The sequence below is a fragment of the Ammospiza caudacuta genome, chromosome 5 (assembly GCF_027887145.1).
Source record: "Ammospiza caudacuta isolate bAmmCau1 chromosome 5, bAmmCau1.pri, whole genome shotgun sequence".
Taxonomy (NCBI): Eukaryota; Metazoa; Chordata; class Aves; order Passeriformes; family Passerellidae; genus Ammospiza; species Ammospiza caudacuta.
The window spans coordinates 8,979,943-9,001,210 of NC_080597.1; the positions used below are offsets into that span (position 1 = coordinate 8,979,943).

Consider the following 21,268-nt stretch of genomic DNA (forward strand, 5'->3'; position numbering starts at 1 on the left):
CAATACAGAAGTTGATTTAAACCCAGTGGTCTGTATAGTGAGGTTGAGAGACTTAGATCAAAGTACAGTTTACAATAAAAATTGGGTGTTCAATACATAAGAATATTTTACACTGTGTTTTTACTCTTCAAGACTGAGATCAAGGAATTTCCTCTTTTCCACATGAAGTGTAGATCATTTAAGTGGAGTGGGGAGAGCCTCAAAATCATTTTAGTTCTTCAGTCATTACAGATGATGTTTGTTCTCCCAGAACTAGGCCCCCAATTTGGAAATGAACTGACAGGTGTAATATTTTGTACCCTACACAGCTCAGTGGAAGATAAAAAAGCCCAGAGCAGGTTAACCCCTGTTGATCTAATAGCAAGGCCAAGGCATTATTTCATTCATTGGAAGCTATAATTAAGAGGATTCCAAATAAATGTCTGTTGTGGGAAATATGAGAATTAAACTGTTAGAAAGAGGGCAAGTGAGTAATTCTTCAGGCCTCTATCCTGAAAAGCAGCTCTTGGCACTTGTGTTGTTTTATTTAGTTTTGGAGTTTGATATTTTCATCTCTGTGATAATCAGCACTTAAAACCTTAAATACATTTTAAAATGCCTGATAGCTTGCACTCAGTGGACTGCACAGGGAAGCTTTTAGACATTTATCTACCATTACCACAAGACAGTGTATTTTTTTAAATATTTGTTTCAGCTTTCCAAATATCCCAAGGTATCACTTGATTTGGAAAACACTCACAATTTTGACAGACATGATTGTATTTTGGCATTACATCCTGTAGTATGAATTAGTATGATTTTCAGATCTGTTTTGTTCTGCAAGATTTGCATGCAAAAATGTTGATTTCTGATTGCTTTTCTCACTCCTACTCTTTCCATATCTCCAAGAAGAGAAACCTGAAATAATCTGGGGAAGCACTTAACAAAGAGGTGAAAAATATTCTTTCCTCCTCCTCTTTTCCTGAATAAATTTTAAGGGCAGAAATAGCTGTAAGGAATTTTCTTTTTAATGAGAGATAAAGTGATTAAAACAAGTAGATAAATGGCTGCTTTAGGCAATTTCCTTTAAAAACAGAAATCTTTTATTAAATTTCACCATCTGCTGCCAGCCTCCCCTCAATTTCACTTTGACTTTTCAATGCGAAATGTAAATTAGTGCTGAAATTTTAATTCACAGACATTTTGCAAGAAGGAAATGGCCAAGTCTTACCTGCAAACCTGATTTTCTATGTGCTCTGCAAAGAGGGACCAAGAGGCTGCCACTGATACAGGGGAGTCTGTGGCCAGTACCAGACCAGCACTTCATGTTATTTAGGAACTCCTTTCATCTGACTCCTCACATTTCCTCCTGCAAAACAAAAAGCTAGGGGGGCCTGTTTCCTGTGAATATAAATGTTTTTGCAGGCCTTTCAGTAAAAGAGATATAAATGGACCTGCCATGCTGGAACAGCAAAATGATCTTTTTCATGATCCTTCTTATAATCAGAAACAGCCCCTGAAGTTTCCCACCTGGGCCAGCAGTGAGAATGGCACAATCCAGGAGCTTCCCAGCACAAAGGAAGCTCACCAGGCATTAACTCTTTTTTTGCCAAACAGAAAGAAAAGCACACACTTTTTCCATATGAAGTAACAGGCATGTCTTGATTTTTGGAACTGCTTTTATGGAATATATGGTTCTATCACTCAGAATATGTAAAGACCAGAAAGGATCTATTTAGTTGTAGAACTGTGGAATGGTTTGGGTTGGAAGGGACCCCAAAGCTCACCCATTTCCACCCTCTTGCCATGGGCAGGGACAAGTTCCACTATCCCAGGTTGCTCCAAGCCCTGTCCAGCCTGGCCTTGGGCATTTCCAGGGCTGGGGCAGCCACAGCTGCTCTGGGCACCCTGTGCCAGAGCCTCAGCACCCTCACAGGGAACAATTTCCTCCTGATATCCCACCTAAACCTGCTCTCTGTCAGTGTGAAGCCATCCCCGCTGGTCCTGCACTTACATCCCTTGTCAAGAGTCTCTCTCCATCTTTCCTGTGGGCTCCCTTCAGGCACTGAAAAGCAACAATGGGTTACACTGAGTGCATCTCTTCTCCAGGTATTGCGTGACAGAGCAGTGGGAAGGTGACAAGCTGAGAAGTGAGACCCAAGCAATTTCCCAGGTGAGGTATGAACCTGCCCGAGTCCTCCTGTGAATGTCAGTAATGATTTTAATGAAATGTGCAGCATAATCCCATATAACATCAGCATGAAGCTCCCTGCCTGTGTTGTGCCCCACATAAGTAAACTGAATTTCAGACCTGTGTTAAAATCACCTTTGTCTATTTTCCTGAGATTTGCACATGTATTTTCCCTTTATTATAGTAGTGGTACGGTCAAAGTTTTAAGTAAGCCAAGTATATTGATAATTTCAGAATATGTCACTGTAACTCTGTTAAAGTATAAAAGTTATAAAAGATTAATGTGATGAATCAGGAAATAATGGCATGTAAATGTGTGGGAAAAAATCAAACCAAGTCTTTGACGTTATTCAAATAAGGTGCTTGCTTTCTTTCTCCTTTAAAATTTTCCTTGAAATCAAAACTCTCTTGCAAAATATCTAGAGTCCAACAAAACAGCATTTTTTGAGAGAACTGTTTTGTCAAAAACAGCTATTAGTGGTCAGGTTTTGGTTTGGAGCAATGTATCACATTTTTAATAACTCTGACCTTCTCTGAGGTTAGGGACAATTGGATCCAAAGATTCTGGTTTCAGTCCCACCCCAGTAAAAAGAGGTAAAATATTACAGTTTTTCTTCCTGGGGCTTTATACAAACAGTTTTTTAAACCCTTGTTTCCAAGGGTTGCCAGGCCCTGAGATTCTCTGGGAGCTTGGCTTCAGACTAATTCTGGCCAAGCCTTTGCTCCAAGGCTGAGTGTTCAAGAAAAGAGCAACACAAGTCTTAGCCAGATTAGATTTATACAAATATATATCTAGTGGAATTGCAGATTAATTTCAGCCAAGTTTTATGACAAAAGGCACAATGTTTAGCAAACACTAACAAACAGATGCTGATTTATGGCAGAACCTGAACAGGGCAAAGGAGATGGAGTTTCAATCTTGTGGTGAATTTTACAGAGATGGATACTGAGTGGAAGTCTTCCATGTGGATTACCATTCATTTTACCTAGTTATTATGTACTAAAATTCAGCACTGCCTGTCTACACCAGGATTAAAAAAATATCTGCTGCTTTAAAAGCACCCAGCTGAGTCTCCTCCAGGCACAGCTGCACAAGAAATTCCTGGCTGTGGATGCACAACACATTTGTGCAGAGCAAACACCCCTAACAGGGGATCCAGCAGCACACAGAGCACTCCAGCAGCCTGACCCCCATTCAGGTTTTGCCAGGGAACATTCATTTCACCTGAGGGAGTTTCAAGGAAATTCTTTAAGGGGTCTGTGGTGTAAGAAATGGACCAGGTTGAAGGCCACTGCAAAGATTTACATGATCCACAGAGAATGCCCACCACACACAGCCTTTTTGCTGCCCAGGAGCACACACTTTAGTATTAATCACTCAGATGTGACTAGTAAGTACTTGATAATAAACAATCTGCTTTCAAAAAACATGCCACCCCAAGTATCTTTTCAGTAGTGCTTCAATATATTTGTTTTTTTTGCAAGGAATCAATAAACAGCACATTAAAAGCAGAAAAAATATACAGCAAACATTAGGGAATAATGTCCGAGCAAGTGCTATTAGAAATAAGAGTGCTTGCTTGCTCTTTATTTTTTTTTTGCTTTTTTTTTTTTTTTTTTTTTTTTTTTAATAGCATTGCTATTGGCACTGTGTAAGAAGTGATTTGTTTGGCTGCGAATCTGAAAAAAGAAATTACCTTTATTTAGCAGGTCATCCTTCACAAATGCTAGAGTTCAGCTGAAGTAAAATTATGCTCTGGTCAGTTGCTCTCAGAAATGCCAAGATCCTTTAGAAACCAAAATTTTTAAATGCTGAAATACTGCAGGATAATGCCTAAGTTCCATATATGCTTACTTTGTATCCTGTGACAGGGAAAATACTGAACAATGGCAGAAGTTGGCAAATCCTTTCCAAAAGACCAATTCCTGTCTTTAGTAATTCCACTGTTACTCAATGCACAGTTCCCTGGCAGTGCAGTACAATTCCCTGGTGTCTCAGAGGGCAGAATGTGGCACTTTATATTTCATATTAGATAGCAGGGATACTTTAAATATCCCCAGATTCAGTTCTAGTTCACCCTTTAGATTAATAAGGCTGAAAGGAATTAAATTTTTCCACTGTTTTTTTTTTTTTTCACTCAGTGTGGTTCTTTCCTCTGAGCATTCAGGTTGGTGTTAATTTCTGGTTCTCAAGTATTATCCAGTGTCTCCCTGGCTTCACTTTTCTCTGTAGCAGGAGCCCCTCCTGAGTCCCTGTGATTCCTTGCTTTTGCTATGCTGGGAAAGTCAGAGGGCTACAGAAATGTGTGCCCAGGCAGAGAAAGGCTGAGATTCTCTGTGTCATGGGTGAATGGTCTATTACAATGGAGTGGCTGTATGAAAAAAGCTTCCTCCATTTCCACGTCTTTTTAAAAGAAAAGAGTGATCTCTCTTTGGCCTTGGAAGAAATTCAGACATTAACTATGAGGAAATAGTCCAGGCACCAGACACAGGGAAGAATTATGTAGCACAAATGGCCAAGGGAACCCTGGAGCAAGGGAGCCTTTACTGACACTCTCTGGTATCTGCACAGTCCCTTTCTTGGCACTTGAGAACCCTTTTTCTTTGTATCAGTTTGTCTCTCAGGCACTGTAAAGAGAGGCCTGAACTGTCTAAAACACCTTGAAGACTTTGCCCCAGGAGCCAAAGTCTAGAAGACAGGTATTGAAAAGCTGAGCAGAGTTACCTTTGTCTTCCTCTCCGAGTGTCTTGTTCTTCAGGACATGTTGTCATAAACTCATTTAACATTTTAGATTTAAAATCTACCATGATTGTTTTCATGTTTGATGCTTCAGCATGTTCTTGAAGGATGATAGATAGTCCTTCATATTTGTTTCAAAGATCATGCAAATCTTTTATGGCTCTGAATGACACATTTCAGCTTTGTAGCTCTAGGAATAGAGATCCAACTCTGGAAAATACATTTCCTATTCACTTAAGGTACAACCAAGACGATTGCTGGTGATACAGCAAAGCCTCTTCTTTGATTCCATTATAATAACATGAATTGTTGATCTTAGAAGAAACCAGTAAAACCATAGAGTGGAAGACAAACAAAATTATCTCCACAAGAGTGGAACAAGAGAGTAGCCCTTGCCTTGGTGCATTTGCAGTGTAAGTACTCTGGAAACACATCACACATGACTGATGAGTGTAGGAAAAAACAAGGGACCTGTTCTGTCAGCACACGCTGGCTTAGCACAACTGCCCAGCCCTGAGCCTGGAAAAAGTACAGAGAGATGAAAATGAACACAAAAAAACCACCCCAACAACAACAACAAAAACAAATGGGTAAGGAAACAGGCTTTTTGTAAAAGTGGCCACTCAGTACTGCTGATCTCCTGGGCATGTGAGAGCTCCTGGGGAAACTGTGGGAGTCAGGGCCAGCAAAAGTTTGCTGGCAGGAATAAAACACTACTGCATGCCAGAATGGATCCAGCTCATTAACAAACTTCATGGACTGTGAGGAAGAAGACTGGAAATCCCAGGCAGGTATAGGCTCATCTGGCAACATACAACCAGAGAAGAAAATTTCATCCACCCAAGCTGTGGTGTCAACACTTTGGGGCTGAACTTACCATAACTGACTACATGGAAAAAAAGCATTCACCAATTAGGAGCTAACTTACAAATCCATTAAACATAAGAGACTCCAAAGCAGATGTCTAAAGATGGCAATCCTGCTTGTATTCCAACAGGACAGCTTGCTGGCCATGCCAAACATGAGATCTCTGTTTTCCTTGGGAGTAATCATGATTACAATTGCTTGAAATGCCTGACTGTGGCAATTAAAGGACAAGAAGGAATTAAGGGTTGGACTCCTACTGAGTTGGTGAGACATTTGTTGTGTGGGATAATCTTTTGAAGGCTGAACCTGAAGCAGAGAAAAAACAGCCAAGTGCTCATACTTAAACTTCAACACTAGGTGTAATGTTGTGGTGCTTTATTAAGAACAGAAGACAGGAAAGTGGAATGTGCATATTAATTAAATAATGAGGAAGACTGAAAGAGGAACACAAACCAAGAAAACAGTGAAACACATTAGTAGGAAAGAGAAGGTGAGAGGTGATGGTGACCCAACTAGTGAAGAGACCTCTTAATCTGGTTGAGATCTTATAGAAAAGGATTTCAGAACATGAAATGGGCCCCTCAAAAGCAAGACGATGAAGATGCTTTGAAATGTGGAAAACAAACACCTGCAGAAATCTACTTCACCTCAAAAAATGCTTTCATAAAAGTCAGCAGAAGAGAACACCTGTAACTGAGATTGACATTTGTGTCATCTCCATGGGCTAGAGTTAAGAAGCTGAAGATCAACAAAACAGTGAAAAAGGATCACAATCATTTCATAGAGGAAATGCTAAAAAATAAACAACCCTGTTCTTCCTTACAAGAGAGGGAAAAAAACCCCCACAAAACAGACTAATACCATTGCAATATTTTAATTGTGAGGAGAAAAAATCCCTTCTGAGCAGTGAAACTAGGGAGTTGTCTGAAAACTAAGCAAGCTGCACAAACTGGACATGAGTCACACTACTGCTAAAGTGAAAGAGTTTCTGTGGTCTGCAATATCCGAAGGGAATATGTTTATAAAGATAAAAAATATATTTTGAACATCTTTATAGTACATATCGGCATATAAGAATACGGGCATGGCAGACTTTCCATCTGTTTCGGCAGATGGTAGGTTTTTTTAAAATAAAGAACTGTTATTGTGTTTGAAGAATATAACAAGGCAAACAGCAAATCTATTTCACCCTTGCCCAAGATGCTCAGTTTGCTCTTTCCTTGTTCATGTCAAACAAATTCAGGGCTCAATTGTTAATTTCCTCTTTCCTTGTTCATGTCAAACAAACTCAGGACCCTGGTACGTAGCTCACTCCTGAGATGTCCTGTTCCAGGAGCTCAGTGAATAGAAAAGATGGAGCAGCAGAAGAGGTTATGCAGTGTCTTCACAGGGCAAACCAGGGGCTGGGACACGCAGGGAGCCAGGAGGGTCAGAGCAGAGTCCCGTATAGCCCTCGCCATCCCCGGGTCCCTGTGCCGCTCTGGCCGTGCAGGGGGAGAGTTCAGCTGGGGAAGGGATGCGGCAGAGCGGGGATGCGATGGCACCAGGCTGCCTGTGCCGCTCTCCCGCTGCTTTTTCCCTGCGGGAGTGCCTGGGGAATGCTGCCTCCGGCCAGGGATGCAGCGGTACATTTATGGCAAGGGGTTAGAGCTACGGCTGCGGCTGCGATCCCGGCCCAAATCAGGAGAGGGGAGCGCCAGGGGGGATCGCTGCGCCTCGGGGCTGTGCCCTGGAGCCCAGCACCGGCCTTTCCACCGTGCCCCGGACACCCACCCTGGCAGGGCCCGAGGGATGCCCTGACGGCCCCCCCGGCGGGCAGCGCCGGAGCGCTCAAACATTGCCTTTTTCGGGCTTTTTTTCTCTTTCCTCCCTTTGTGCGTTGTGTGCGGTTGAGGGTTTGTTTTTTTTTTTTTGTTTTTTTTTTTTTTTTCGCTTCCCCTCGTCGCTCCTTGCAGGGCCGGAGCGGCGGCAGCGCTCCCGGCATCCCGGGGCCGCTCCGCCCATCCCGGCCCGGCCCGGCCGCGGAGGAGGAGCCGGCGCGGCGGCTCCGGCCGGGCTGAGGCGCGGCTGGGCCCGCGGTCAGCGATGTCCCTGGCGGAGCGGCGGCGGCGGCGGCAGCAGGAGGAGGAAGAGGAGCGGGCAGGGGAAGCAGGGGATGGGGCCGGTGCCGGGGAGGAGGTGGTGCAGATCCGCCTGGGGGACAAGTGCTACCCGGTGTGCAAGAGGAAGCTGATCGAGCAGAGCGACTATTTCCGAGCGCTCTACCGCTCGGGCATGCGGGAGGCAGGGCAGGGCCAGGAGGAGCAGCTGCTGCGCGGGGGGCTGAGCGCCCTGGGGCTGGAGCTGGTGCTGGACTTCATCAACACGTCCTGCCTGGCCAGGCTGGAGCAGGAGGAGGGCGGCGAGGAGGAGCCGCCGCTGCTGGAGGAGCTGGTGGAGGCCGCGTCCTACCTGCAGGTCACGCCCCTGCTGCGGCTGCTGCTGTCGCAGGTGCGCCTGGGCAACTGCTTCGAGCTGCACCGCCTGGCGCAGGTGTACGGCCTGCAGGACCTGCACGACGCCTGCCTGGACTTCATGGCCGCCCACTACCACCAGGTGCTGCGCAGGCCCGACGCCCGCCCGCACCTCCTGCTGCCCCCGGCGCTGCAGCAGCAGCTGCGGGAGCGGCGCATGAGGGGCACGGCCACGCTGGTGCTGCTCGGGGACTTCATGGGCCCGCCGGGGCTGCCCGCCGGCTGTCACCCCGCGGGGGACGCGCCCTGGGCCATGCTCCGCTACGACGAGGAGGCGCAGCGGTGGCTGCCGCTGGCCAACAACCTGCCCGCCGACCTGGTGAGCGTCCGCGGCTACGGCTCGGCCACGCTGGACAATTACCTGTTCATCGTCGGCGGCTACCGCATCACCAGCCAGGAGATCTCGGCCGCGCACTGCTACAACCCGTGCCTGAACGAGTGGAGCCAGCTGGCCTCGATGAACCAGAAGAGGTAACCTCTGCTCCCTGGTGTCCGTGTCTGGTGTTGAGGTAGATCCTGTTCGCTCACGTGGGACTAACAAACCTCTCTGTGCTCTGAACCACCAAACAAACCCAATGAGAAAACTCCTTTCCCGCTTTCTTTTTGGTGTGTTGTAACTCCAGATAAGAGTGAAAAACGCCAGTCGCTTGTTTTTAAAATTTTAAAAGTTTAATAGTAATAAAATGGTTATAAAAATTGTAATACAATTAGAGTAATAATAATTTGGACAGATTGAATTAGGACAATATGAGAGAATAAAGACAAAGAGTTACGGACAGCCGGTTACCTTTTTCTGGGCAGCATGAGCCCAAAAAAGGACACCCGTTAACAGAGGATTAACCCTTAAAAACAACAGCCTGTTGCATATTCATACACTTCATACATGATGCATAAATTCCATTCAAATACAGGATTCTGTCTGGTCATCCTCAACTTCTTCCTCTGAATCCTAACAGCGCCTTCGAAGCGGGAAGAAGTTCGTTTCTTCTTATAAGAGGACAATAAATTCTTTTTCTCTGAAAGATTTAGGTGTCCTGGGGCTGCTGTCTGGTGCAAATGCCTCATTTCCTTTCTTAAAAAAATCCCACTAACATAGTTCTTATTTTAACTACAAAAGTTACCTTTTAACTACAAGACTACATTTATCATATTAATAAAATGTTAATACAGCACTAGTAATCAATACATAAAAATACATATGGTAAATATCTGCCTAGAGCCATATAATATGCACTTTTCACATAAGTATGTGACAAGTTTTCTTGCTCTTAGCAAGGATGTACAGGCTATACCAGAGCTGGAGATGGCCAAAACCATTTAGTTACAGCAGTTGTCCATTTCATAAAAATCTGAATGTTTTAGGCCTGCACTTCAGTGAAATACCAGAAAAACCGTCAGGAAGATGGTGAGAAATTTCTCACTTGATGGGAATGTTTGGATCTGGGAATCATTCATTGTTTTGACAGTTTTTCTTTTTTACCTTTATCCTTTTGAACTGTTTATTACACATTGATGTTTTAGTTTGCATTCAGAAACACTTGTATAATTTATATTTGAAAGAGCAATAGAGACCTAGCCTTGAGGAGGGCCCAAGAGGGAAGGCCTTGTCCCTGGCCAAGGTTGTGGCTCCTCTACCTTAACCACACTTTGGAGTTATAAAAACAAAAGCTTTCATTTCACTGAAACAAACTGGCTTTGTTTCCAACATGAACTTCCTCTTTGTTTCCATTTTAGTAAAAGTATTTTAAATTTTATCTTTTCTCTCTAAAAAAGAAAAAGTAAGGAGGCCAAAATTCACTGTAGAATGGAAATCCTCTTCTCTATCCAGTGAACTGAAAGAGCATGCACAGAGACCCAAGCTGTTGGCATAAATGCTTTGTATCTGGGTAGTTAAACTGCAGTCTCTATTCCTGGTTCTATTTAGCTTTTGCCTCCTAAACCCTCTCAAAACAGGGATTAGACCTAAAATTAAGTCTTTCCCATTTCACATTTTTGTCCCCCCCACTTCTTGTATTGTGAGAATTCTATTTTACTAAAATAATCACCTCCCTAATCAGTCATCTCAACTGATCAGAAACCATTTTTCTCAGTGTTTCTGACTGCTTGGAACGGCGCTGGGAAAAGTTTCATCCGTAAAATGAATGTTTGGCTTTTAAGCACTACAAACACCTTTTCTTACAGACCTTTCTTAGAGGCTGAGCCTGTAGCAGAGTTCCCTGAGGTGCCTGGGGAACAGAGATGTTTTAGCTAGCTTAATTCGACAGCTGGACCTGTGTGAAGGGGGTTGGGAGCACTTGGGCTCACTAGAAGAGCAGGGTGGGGTCAGCCCACACCGTGTCTCCTATGGAAATTGATCACAGAAGTGCCACACTGATCAAATCACGAGGTTCTGCTTCTCTCATGTCTTTAGCAAGAGAGCTGTTACTATGTATGTTGACTCTGCAAGGTGGGTTTTTAAAAAATCGCTTTTCAAGGCCTCTGTTGCACCTTGCAGTTTGTGTATTCAAACTCTAGATCAGCCTTTTTTTCCTCCACAGTTTCCCTTTTTTTGTTTTTGCTAGGATGTATAATCATTATACTTGAGACAAACACATGGATATTTTATCCTCTTACTGTTTTCAATGGCATTGCCACATCAGCTTAATCTTCACAACCATCACAGTTGTCAGCAAGGTGTTCCTTTATGTGACGGTGTTCACAGGGGTTTGAGGATGAGGGAAGAGATGAGGATCTGACTCCATGTTTCAGAAGGCTGATTTATTATTTTATGATGTATATTATATTAAAACTATACTAAAAGAATAGAAGAAAAAATTTCATCAAAAAATAGCTAAGAATAAAAAAAGAAAAAATAATAACAAAAGCTTGTGGCTCGGACAAAAAGTCTGAGCTAGCTGACTGTGATTGGCCATTAATTAAAAACAACCACATGAGACCAATCACAGATGCGCCTGTTGCATTCTACAGCAGCAGATAATCATTGTTTACATTTTGTTCTTGAAGCTTCTCAACTTCTCAAGAGGAAAAATCTTAAAAAGATTTTTCATAAAAGATGTCTGTGACACCTTTAGACTAGAATTTCACACTGGCCATTTACCCATTTGCCTGCTGCCTTTCTGCAGTATTTTTGGAATAGTCTTTATTCTTAAATTCCAGGTAGTTATTGCAAGCCAAAAAGTCCCCAGAATTACACCTGCAAAGTAGCAGTGAGGACATTGTTCCCTGAGTAACTGGGGGAACTTTTTCTTCATGAAAACTCAGCTGACCCCTTCACAACACACATTTCTGATTTTACCAGCTTCACAGAGTCTCAGCTCTGCAGTTAATTATTGCTTTTTCTATCTGACATAGCATGTCAGCTCCCTGATTACCTGCTTGGTACTCCTGCAGGAGGGATGGCCTGTGTCCTGGGAGCCAGGAGCAGCATCATTTTTAACATGAGGGGTTTGCATGCTGCATGTGCAGTGCTGATGCCTGTCTGCCACACATCTGTGCTGCAAGTGGAGCTGCAGTTCTCTTGGCATTGTATTTTTAGTTTTGTTATGCTGTAGTAAAATAAGCAGGGTGGTTGCCCAGCCTTCTGCTTAGGAATTACAGCCATGTGACTGTCTGGCAAATGAATTTATGTCAGCTGATACAATTACATCCCATGGATGAAATTCGACATACCTTCAGGGCGGGCTCTAGTTTCCATTGAAGTTGGTTTGACTTCAGACTGCAGAGGATCTGGATTTGTCCTGCATGAGTGGCCCCATGTGTTGGCCTCAAAGGAAGGCTGAGGAGTTATGGATATAATTTTGGTGCTCTACTCTTCATGTAAGAGCTTTCTGCCCTAAACAAACCTTTCAGGTTCTATGGTGTTTTTATCATTAATTATTTCCATTGTTGTAATCTCCTCATGCTTAGATGAAACACTTCAAAGTTACTTCTAAGTAGAAGACAAAAGTCACCTGAATGTTTAGCAGTCATTCTGGTTTGGGTCTTCACTGTTGGCTTTCTTTTTAGGTGTACAGGTCTAATTACTTTAATTTCAAACTTTTTCACAAGAGCCAAGTCCTGTATAATGTTCTTGTGATATCCCCCAGGAGCTTCAGAGAGTGTTATTCCCAATTTATGCCTACCCAAGGGAGCTAAAATAATGTGCTCAGGCTCACCAAGGAAGCCTTTGGCTGAGCGTGGAATTTCTCATCATCTGAGTGCTAAATCCAGTGCTGATCACAAATAGTCCACAGCAGATCAGGTTTTCTAGACCTTTTCATTCTAGACGTGTTTCTGTACTTGGAATTCTCAAGACAGAGAATGACCTGAACTTTTTAATAGAAGCAGCTCCATGTTAGCGTTGCCCAAGATCTGGTCTCTGGAGTCAAGAAGGTAACAAAGTGTTTCAGTAATGTCCTTGAATACCTTTCCAAACATTTTCCTTTTTTTTAAGTGAACACTGTCTGGTGAAAATTACTATTTAAAAATTATATACTCATAGGATTTCTGCTGCATGTGCCAGTTATATTCCGCTTCAGTTTTCCATCAGAACCTTCCCACTCATGGCAGGTAAATCTCCCAGGCCTGGAAGACCTATTTAAGCCCAGGCTGGAATTATGCACATGGAACATGATTTTTGTGAGCGATCTGTACCTGAACCACTGCCACTCTCAGGATTCTTACAGAAGTGTAGGAGATGATGATTCCAGGGAATACTGCTTGTTCAGGAGAGCTTCTCCTTCTCCGTTTTTTAGTGTTTTATTTTTTTTTAATTTGCTCACAATTCTTCTGTGCTGGAAGAAAATAGACTTCAAAATTTTTTTAAGTTAGAACCATCCACACCTTACTTACCACAAATGTATCACACACTTCTAAAGCTAAATGTTTGATGCAGTGTACTCTGAAAATTCTCATAATATAAAAAAGGGAGGAAAGTGAAGTCATTGAAAATATGTAAAACACTTTGGAATTGCTCCATAACTGTGTTTTCACGGTTCCTTGTCTATGTTGTAAGTGCTTTAACTCTAGAATAAACAGTTCATCTGATTTTTGAGAAATTTTAAGGTTAAATTCATCATTTGGCAGGAAGAAACAATGCTGGTTACTCCAAGGCTCATGTTCTGCAGCAGGACCTAGGCTACCTTGCAAATAAATACATATTTAACTCGCTCTTGAAATATTCCAGCAGTGTAGATTCCAACCTACACTGGAATCATCCTCCCAGCTCTCTTGTTCCCATGTTTAGCCGCCCCTCTGATCAGAAAGTGCTCCCCAGTATCTGGGCTAACTCTTTTTGTTGTACCCTAAGTGAGATTGTCAGTGAACAAAAACTGTGTGTGTCCTTCATAGCCGCTGCCCCCACGGGCTCCTGCAGATACACGGAGCACAGTGCAGAGCCATGAGAGATTTGGGAAGCTATGGAATGTCATCTTCCATGCAAAAAGCCTCTCTGCTCCAGCTCCTTTGCATTCATTGTTATATTTTCCTTCCTTTGTGCACCAGCACTTTGCCCTTTGTTGAGTGAAGAACGGATTTTGAGCGATGGTGAAACCCCACAGCTCCCACTCACTGCTGTTCCTGGGCTCCTGTTCAGAGTCAGTGGGGGCAGCAGAAGACAGCTCATATCTCAGCTTGTCCCAGCAAGAAGGGACCTTCTAGGCCTGGTTTTTGGGAAGTACATCTTGGTCCCTCAGGTTTAGACAAGTCACAGGTGTGAGTGGAGCTCTGTCGTGGTGGAATCTGTCTGATTCGGCCCTGCTGTTTCCAGGCTGTGGTCCATGGAACAGTTGGTTGTGGAGAGCTGGCTGCCTGCTCAGTGTTTGCTTTCCTTGTTTCCAGCTGCTGCCACACATGAAAAGAGACTAAAAATGCGCTAAATATTTCCTAATGTGCACTCTCCATAAAGACACCTGCTGTTACTGGCATGGAAAGGTGAAGGGCAGAAGTTTTTCATAACATATTGAGCCATTGTCCAAGCTTTCATATGAAGTGTGCTGGTGGATACTTGCAGCTACTTTTGAGTAAAATGAACCTTATTGTTAGTGAATTCCATAAATCTGAGATACCTCCACTGAATGTCATCCATTTTAATGAGTGTTTGGAAGTGGTAAAAAGACTGATGCAAAGGTTTGTGGCCTCCTTTTAGATTATTTAAAGCTGAAAGTTATCCTGTTTGTGTTTCAATAGATAACTTTCCCAGTGGTTTTTCTCCTTTGTTAATTTGTGGAAATTTTTTCTCGGTCCTAACTTTTGCAATAGGTATATTGCTTTCAAAATAATAATGTTTTGCAAATAGTTATCCTCATTTCATACCTGCTTTTGATTGCCATGTTATTCCAGATTCTCTGAAATGGAAAGCATAATTGCTATTGAGGGAATATGAACAGACTGACCTAATCGTAGATGTCAGGGGAAAAAAATAAGAATAAAAAGCAATTAATTCCTTTAAAGGAGCGTTTTAGTTTCCAAAGCTGTATCAGGCTGACAAGAACAAAGTGATTCCATCGGGAAACAAATCCTTTTTCCAAATAGATTTAATAAAAGAAGCTGCAGGGCAGTCTTCAGCTAGGCAGGGTTCATTTTATCCAGACAAAACCTGCAAAAGTACTTAGCAGTAAGTTTTGAATGTTGGATTCCTGCAGGGTGGTACTCCCTTTGCTACCCAGCAGGTCTGAAGCACCATTTCAGTTTTAGACACAACACAGTTCCCTGTTTGGCTTTGTGCTGAGCTGGTGCACTCCAGAGACTGCCACACATCCAGTTAATTGGGATAGCAATGGTAAAATCTCAGTTGGCTCAGCAGAAGAGAAGGAACAACCTTTCTAGGCAATGAGACTGTTCCTGGGGAGAGGGAAAGCTCATCTTTTGTTAGACCAGACTTCCTAGCTAGAAGGAAGAGCAGCATACAAGAGTTCTGTCTTCACATCCTCCAGGTTCTTCCTCCAGATCTGCCCCTCTAACACCCATGGACCATTTGTTTCTGTCTGTGTTACCTTCAGGGTGTGAGATCGGAGACTTCTCGTGCTTCAGAATCAGGAATTTGTCCTTTGCCATGTGTGAATTTTGAGAGCATAGTGGAACAGACTAAGAAATAAATTACCCATTTGGAGGGCATTGGTCATGGGGTGCAATGTCATTTTGGTTTAGCTATGGGTAGAACATAATTTACAGATAGATATTGCTTCAGAGGATGTATTTAGTAGTTTAATGCTGAGTAGGCTACAGGGGATTCTCTCTTCTTTCTTTTGCTGAACAGGATTCAATGTGTTCCACTTTAAATTGCTTTTTTATTAGGGTTATTAATGAGAGTCAAATAAGTATGCCTTCATAGGCATCCATCAAGCCTTGTTTGAAATTTCTGCAATTTTAGCTGAAATTACATCTTTCTCTGTGTGTCCATGTAATGCACTTTTCTCTACCGATGGCACATTGTTAAAAGCCTGATAAAAATGACCTGTGTGCTGAGCACAGTGGTTAACTGAACATCTAGAGCTGAACTGGCACAGACTGAAATACAAAATAAAATATTCCTCAGTCTCAGCAGCATCATCAATACCATTCAAACTGTCACTGGTTACTGTCCTGAGTAATTGCAGTGTAGTTACAGCATTTTGGGCTGGCACAGAAGAGTTCAAATGCTGCAGATCCCTCAAGAAAGCTGTGAGTGGTGATGAGTCCGTCAGAGCCTGGGTAGGAGGAACTTCCCTCTGTGTTTCTGCCCATGGATGCACCTCATTTCAGTGCTGCAATCTGTTCTTTCAGGTCCAACTTCAAGCTGCTGGCTGTCAGTGGGAAGCTCTATGCCATCGGTGGCCAGTCCCTTTCCAACGTGGAGTGCTACAACCCGGAGAACGACTGGTGGAATTTTGTGGCGTCCATGCCAAACCCTCTTGCAGAATTCTCAGCTTGTGAGTGCAAGGGCAAGATCTACGTTATTGGAGGATACACTGCACGAGGTAACAAGTTTGCTGTTAGTTCTTGTTGCTTTTTACTGGTTGTTTCCAAGGCCCAGATAATTTTCTGCTGTTCTTCATGAAAGCTTTTGAACTCATGGAGAAGGCTGCATAATGCTGATTAAAACACAAAGAAATTGCTGGTAGAAAATTGTTGGTGAAATAAACAAAACAAAATAATAGCTCTATCAGAGAAGAATCAGGTATTTTATTTTTTTTTTCAGAGCCTCTGTGGACCTGTGGCTCTGTTGCTTGCAGAGAACAAGCTGATGGCTACTTCAGCACCCAGCTTAGCCACTACCCCTTTTCTTAGATTTTGATCACACAGTAGAGAGAGGTCACAACAGATATACTTTGTTTCCTTTTTAAATACCTGGTTTAGACTGTCAGAAGGAATAATTAATAAAAAATATCTGCCTGCCTTAGTATTTCTCATGTATTAATAGATATCATGGTCTTTTCACTACAGTATTTCAGTGTTTCACAGGCAAATTCAAGGTGTACCTTAATAACAGAATAGAACAATCAAAAGCAGAAGCAAGAACCAGCACTTTCAGCTTATTTAATTTCTATACCAAATTTTCTGCAGACACTATACAGAGGGGAGGATTTTAAGTTTCATTCTCTTCTGACAATTACTTTTCTTTTATCTAGTGGGGAAATAAGTTCAGTTAAAAAAAGCTGCCATTTGTTCATTTCTTAAGTGCATAGTGCCATTTTTTGGGAGGAAGACATTTTCTCAGAGCTTTGGAAGTCAATTTTTTAAACATGTCAAATGTTCAGTATTTACCAGGATTTTGTAAGTTTGAATTTGGCCTTTGCCCACTTCAGTTGACCACAGCAGTTTTAAGGCTTTCTTTCCAAGCAGAGAATGAAATTAGAAGACAGATCAACTTTTACAGACAGTACTGCAAGCAAAACTGAACTGATGTTAGAACAAACTTCTGAGCAGATTTGAGCCTCTGAATAATTTTATAAAAGACACACTGGTAGCAGACTTACACACCAGAATTGCCACAGTTACACTGGTAATTTTCCTTCTGAAGTATGCTGATGTCAGAAAGTGTTAAGACCTAAAGATATGAGAAACACTAAGGTTTATATGCTGGTTTGCTACCTTTACTACATAAAACACATGCAGCAATTAATGGGGTTTTTTTATTATGTTATTTTTAGTAATTTTTGGTATTTCTGTATATACCTCAGTTTTGGTAGATTTTGTGGTCTGTTTTTTAAATTTGTGTAGAGCATTCTCCTGAGACTGCACTTTCCAAAAGATGGCAGGATCTGGAATTTCCCACTGTAAATTATAATGACCCTTCTTGAATAAAGTCCCTCTCTTGAGTCTACAGCTCTCACTTCTGAACCTAGATCCGAATAGAAATTCCATGTCACACACTGTAGCGTTCATATTTTGTATTGTGGGTTTTGTTTTGGGGTTTTCTTGTTGTTTCAGTGGATATAAAAGACCGAGACTGTCAACTGAGCATGTGAGGGCCATGTTGAAATGGACTTCTATTTCATACACTTCCTCTCAAATAGCACATTTTCCATGGAAGTTTACTGCTATAGATAGTCATAAAACTTAACTGGGACTTCTCCTCCCCTTAATGAGTCAGAGAATGATAGGTTGTTTGTAGACAAAGGTCATCTATATGTAGAGCTGTAGTTTCACAGAGCACTGCCATGAAAATAATCAGGGTGCAAATGCTGGATGGAGCAGCACCTCCCTGATCATGCCACTGATGCACTTCATTCAGGACAGTCCAGTGATATTTCTGGCTATTTATACCTGTGCCCTCACAGAGCCTGTCAGTGTGTCCCTGTCTGCTCTTCCCCCTGGGAGCTCATCTAGAAGCCATCATGCAGGACAGACTGGTACCATGGAGGAGATTTAATAAAAGACCTGTCTAGAGTCTGCAAACCTGTTCCTGCTTGTCACTTGAGCTTGGATTTGAGCTCAGGTCTCCAGAGACTTGAGAGAGACTGAATTTATTGAGTCGTGTGCATTCTGTGATAATTTAGTGAAGCCTTGGGCACAGCCAGGGTCTTCTCTGCACCATAAATTAGGGTGGCATTGTGACAGTTTTGTGGAATAACACTATTGCAAACACATGCACACACTGAGTTGTGAATTATGGAGATGAGTTCCTGATTCTTAGATGATTTTGACAATGTGTGTTTCTCTCTTTATAAAGTGCCCTTAGGTCATCCAGACCACTTGCTGAAATTTAACCAGCTTTACAAATTTTATTCCATAAAACTTTGGAACTGAAATGCGAAGTGATGAAATGTTAAAAGTAATGAAACATGAAAATGTAACTGAAACATGGACTGAAATATGATGTATCAGAGTTAAGCTTGGATGATAAATCATCACTTGGCAGCCATTAATGAAGTGTACTCTCTTCATGATAGTTCGATTCATCTGTGACCACTTCTGGAGATGAGAATATTGCTCCATTTCCCTCTTTGTAAAAAAATACTTATGTATCAATCAGAGACAAAATTAAAAGCATGAGCTGAAAGGTAGGGATTAGATCCTGCTAAAATCTGGGGGCCCAGACAATTTACATCATGTAATGTGCCAGAAGTAGCCTCATTTTTTTCCCTGTGCCAAGGAACAGAACGTTCAAAGTTTCTTGTCAAGGGCAAAGAGCTGCAGTTGTCAGTGATCACTCTTTCTTCCCTGGCTTGCCCTGCAAGTGTGTGGTGTGAGAGATCTGCAGGAAAGGCTGGGACGCTTTGTAGGAGAGGAAAAACTTCTGCACGTGGTGCCTTGTGACAGAATTACTGACTTGTGAACGTCTCCTCTGTGTTCCAGGCAGGAACATGAGCATCCTGCAGTACTGCCCCACTTCTGATTCCTGGACCAACTTGGAGCTGTGCGACGTGCACGTGCGCAAGCAGCAGATGCTGTCTGTGGAGGAGACCATCTACCTGGTGGGGGGCTGCATCCTGGAGCCAGGGCCCGGCCACAGATCCAGCCCCAGCGAGGACGTGCTGACCGTGCAGTCCTACAACATCGCCACCAAAGAGTGGCTCTACCTCAACGAGAACTCTTCCAAATCCGGCCTTAACTTGACTTGCACGCTCCACAACGATGGAGTCTATATCTTGAGTAGGAATATTACTCTGTCTTCCAGCTTGGAGCAGCGTCTCTTCCTGAAGTACAACATCTTCACGGACACTTGGGAGACCCTGGGGCGCTTCCCAGCCTTTGGACAGAACATTCTGATCTGTTCTATGTATTTGCCTGATGGGCGAAAAGTGTAGCAGCACCAGGGTTTTCTTTTCAGTTCATTATGTTTTTTTGATAAAATATTGCTCCCTTTGAATAATTCCATTTTCAGAATGTCATCTGGTTGCATAATGCAGGCATAAAATACTGATTCTGTTCTCTAAAAAGGTTTCAGAATTCAGTATGAAGAGAAATGCTTCCAGAAACAGTTTGAAGATGTGGATTTGAAAATTTTACTAGTTTGGATTAAAATTTCACCAGGTATTGTTTGCAATTTAAACGTAAAATTATTGTGCTGGCAACTGATACAGGAGTTCCAAATGCAAAACTGATCAGTCTGGTTTTATTCTTTGTCTTAGTAGACAGTGTAGCACAAAACATATACATTTTAAAAGTGGAAACAATTCAATAAAGTAAATAATTAGTATAATCAAAATCACAACAGGATTTATTTCTTTCAAAGTACAGTTTTTACTCAAGCAATGTTCTGTCAAATGCACACTGTTTCAGATTCTCTATACTGTCCCATTTTTATCTCTTCCATGGTAGCAAGTGAGATTCTCAAAGGTGCCAGCAATTGGGGTCCCATCAAGAACTTTCTCTGAATTATTTGTAGTCAATGCTTTTCCAGGGACTGGTAGGAATTACCTAGAGGCTGCAGTTGCCTATTGCAAAGTAGATGCTCCTTTAATGGAAGTTGGCAGCATTTCTTGCTGCTGTTAAGACAGAAGTAAAAAGGCTTTTTATTCAAATGGTGGAGTTCCCTAATTGTCATAAAGGTTTGAGTCTTAGTTACCTTGTTGTGTTCTGTGGTACTTAGAACTGAGTTTTAAAGATCACATTGCAGCTGGCAGCAAGCTGCGTGTTGTGAAGATGTCCCTGAGCAGGGGTGATCCTGCTCCTGGCACATCCTGGTTGGTAACCCTCCTGTGGGACATGCATGGAAGGCTTGGCTCTCATAAATTACCCCCTGAACACGTCCCCCAGAGCAGGGACATTGAGTGTTGGCTCATTCTTGTGTCACCAGGGAAGGCTGCCTCAGGTTTGCCACACAATGCTGTCCTTGTGTACAGGGCACTGTAAGGTGGTCACTGTGAGCACTCCTCTGTGGGGTTCTCCAGTGGACACTGCAGGAGCTTCTCCCAGTTCCTGCCTGGCAGAATTGCAGCCAGGATTGGCCCCTTTTCTCCTTGCAGCTCACAAGTGCAAAAGGTCTGCTTGAGGTGCCTGCCCAGCTCTGGAGAGTGTGTCCTCACAGCAAGGAGAGGAGAAGCAGCTCTGGCCTACCAGGAGAAGAGCCAGGTTAGAGATGTGCTGAACACATTGCAGGGATGCTGGTTCTGCACCAGCTGTTCATACACATAAGATGAGGTTTAAAGCACCTGAACTCATTCTTAATGTGTGGACATGTATTTTTTGTTTCTCCATTAGAATTCAGGAGTCCGAATCTTCTTTTGAAGACAGGGGTCTGTTGTACAGAGGATGAGGCAGCAATGGTTCCCTCAGGGTGCCTGTAATTCCTTGCTTTTCCATAGTTTTGAATGAAATCTGTTCTTGCTAAAGGGTTATCAGTCTTAAAGTGCCTTGCCAGTCCCTGCTCACACATTAATCTTTGTGCTTCCAATCACCTGTAGCAACCCAAACAGAAAATCCCAGGAAACTTCTCCAGAATGAGGGCATTTTTGTTTGAACACTCTCAGGATGAAAACAACCACAATACAAGGTATTTTGGGTCTCTGAGATTTGCCTTTTTTGGGTGGAAATTTTGCAGCCTGGTGGAGAATGTCCTGCCTCAGCCCAAACTGG

At 42.8% G+C, this 21,268-nt stretch overlaps 1 protein-coding gene across 1 annotated transcript; it reads left to right on the forward strand.

The window, feature by feature from the left end:
• Positions 1-7,862: 7,862 nt before the first annotated feature.
• Positions 7,863-19,901, forward strand: KLHL42 (kelch like family member 42). The gene is made up of 3 exons (XM_058805828.1): positions 7,863-8,761; positions 16,031-16,224; positions 19,046-19,901. The coding sequence occupies exons 1-3, from the start codon at positions 7,863-7,865 to the stop codon at positions 19,495-19,497; spliced, it is 1,545 nt and encodes a 514-aa protein (XP_058661811.1). The 3' UTR covers positions 19,498-19,901.
• Positions 19,902-21,268: the final 1,367 nt, after the last annotated feature.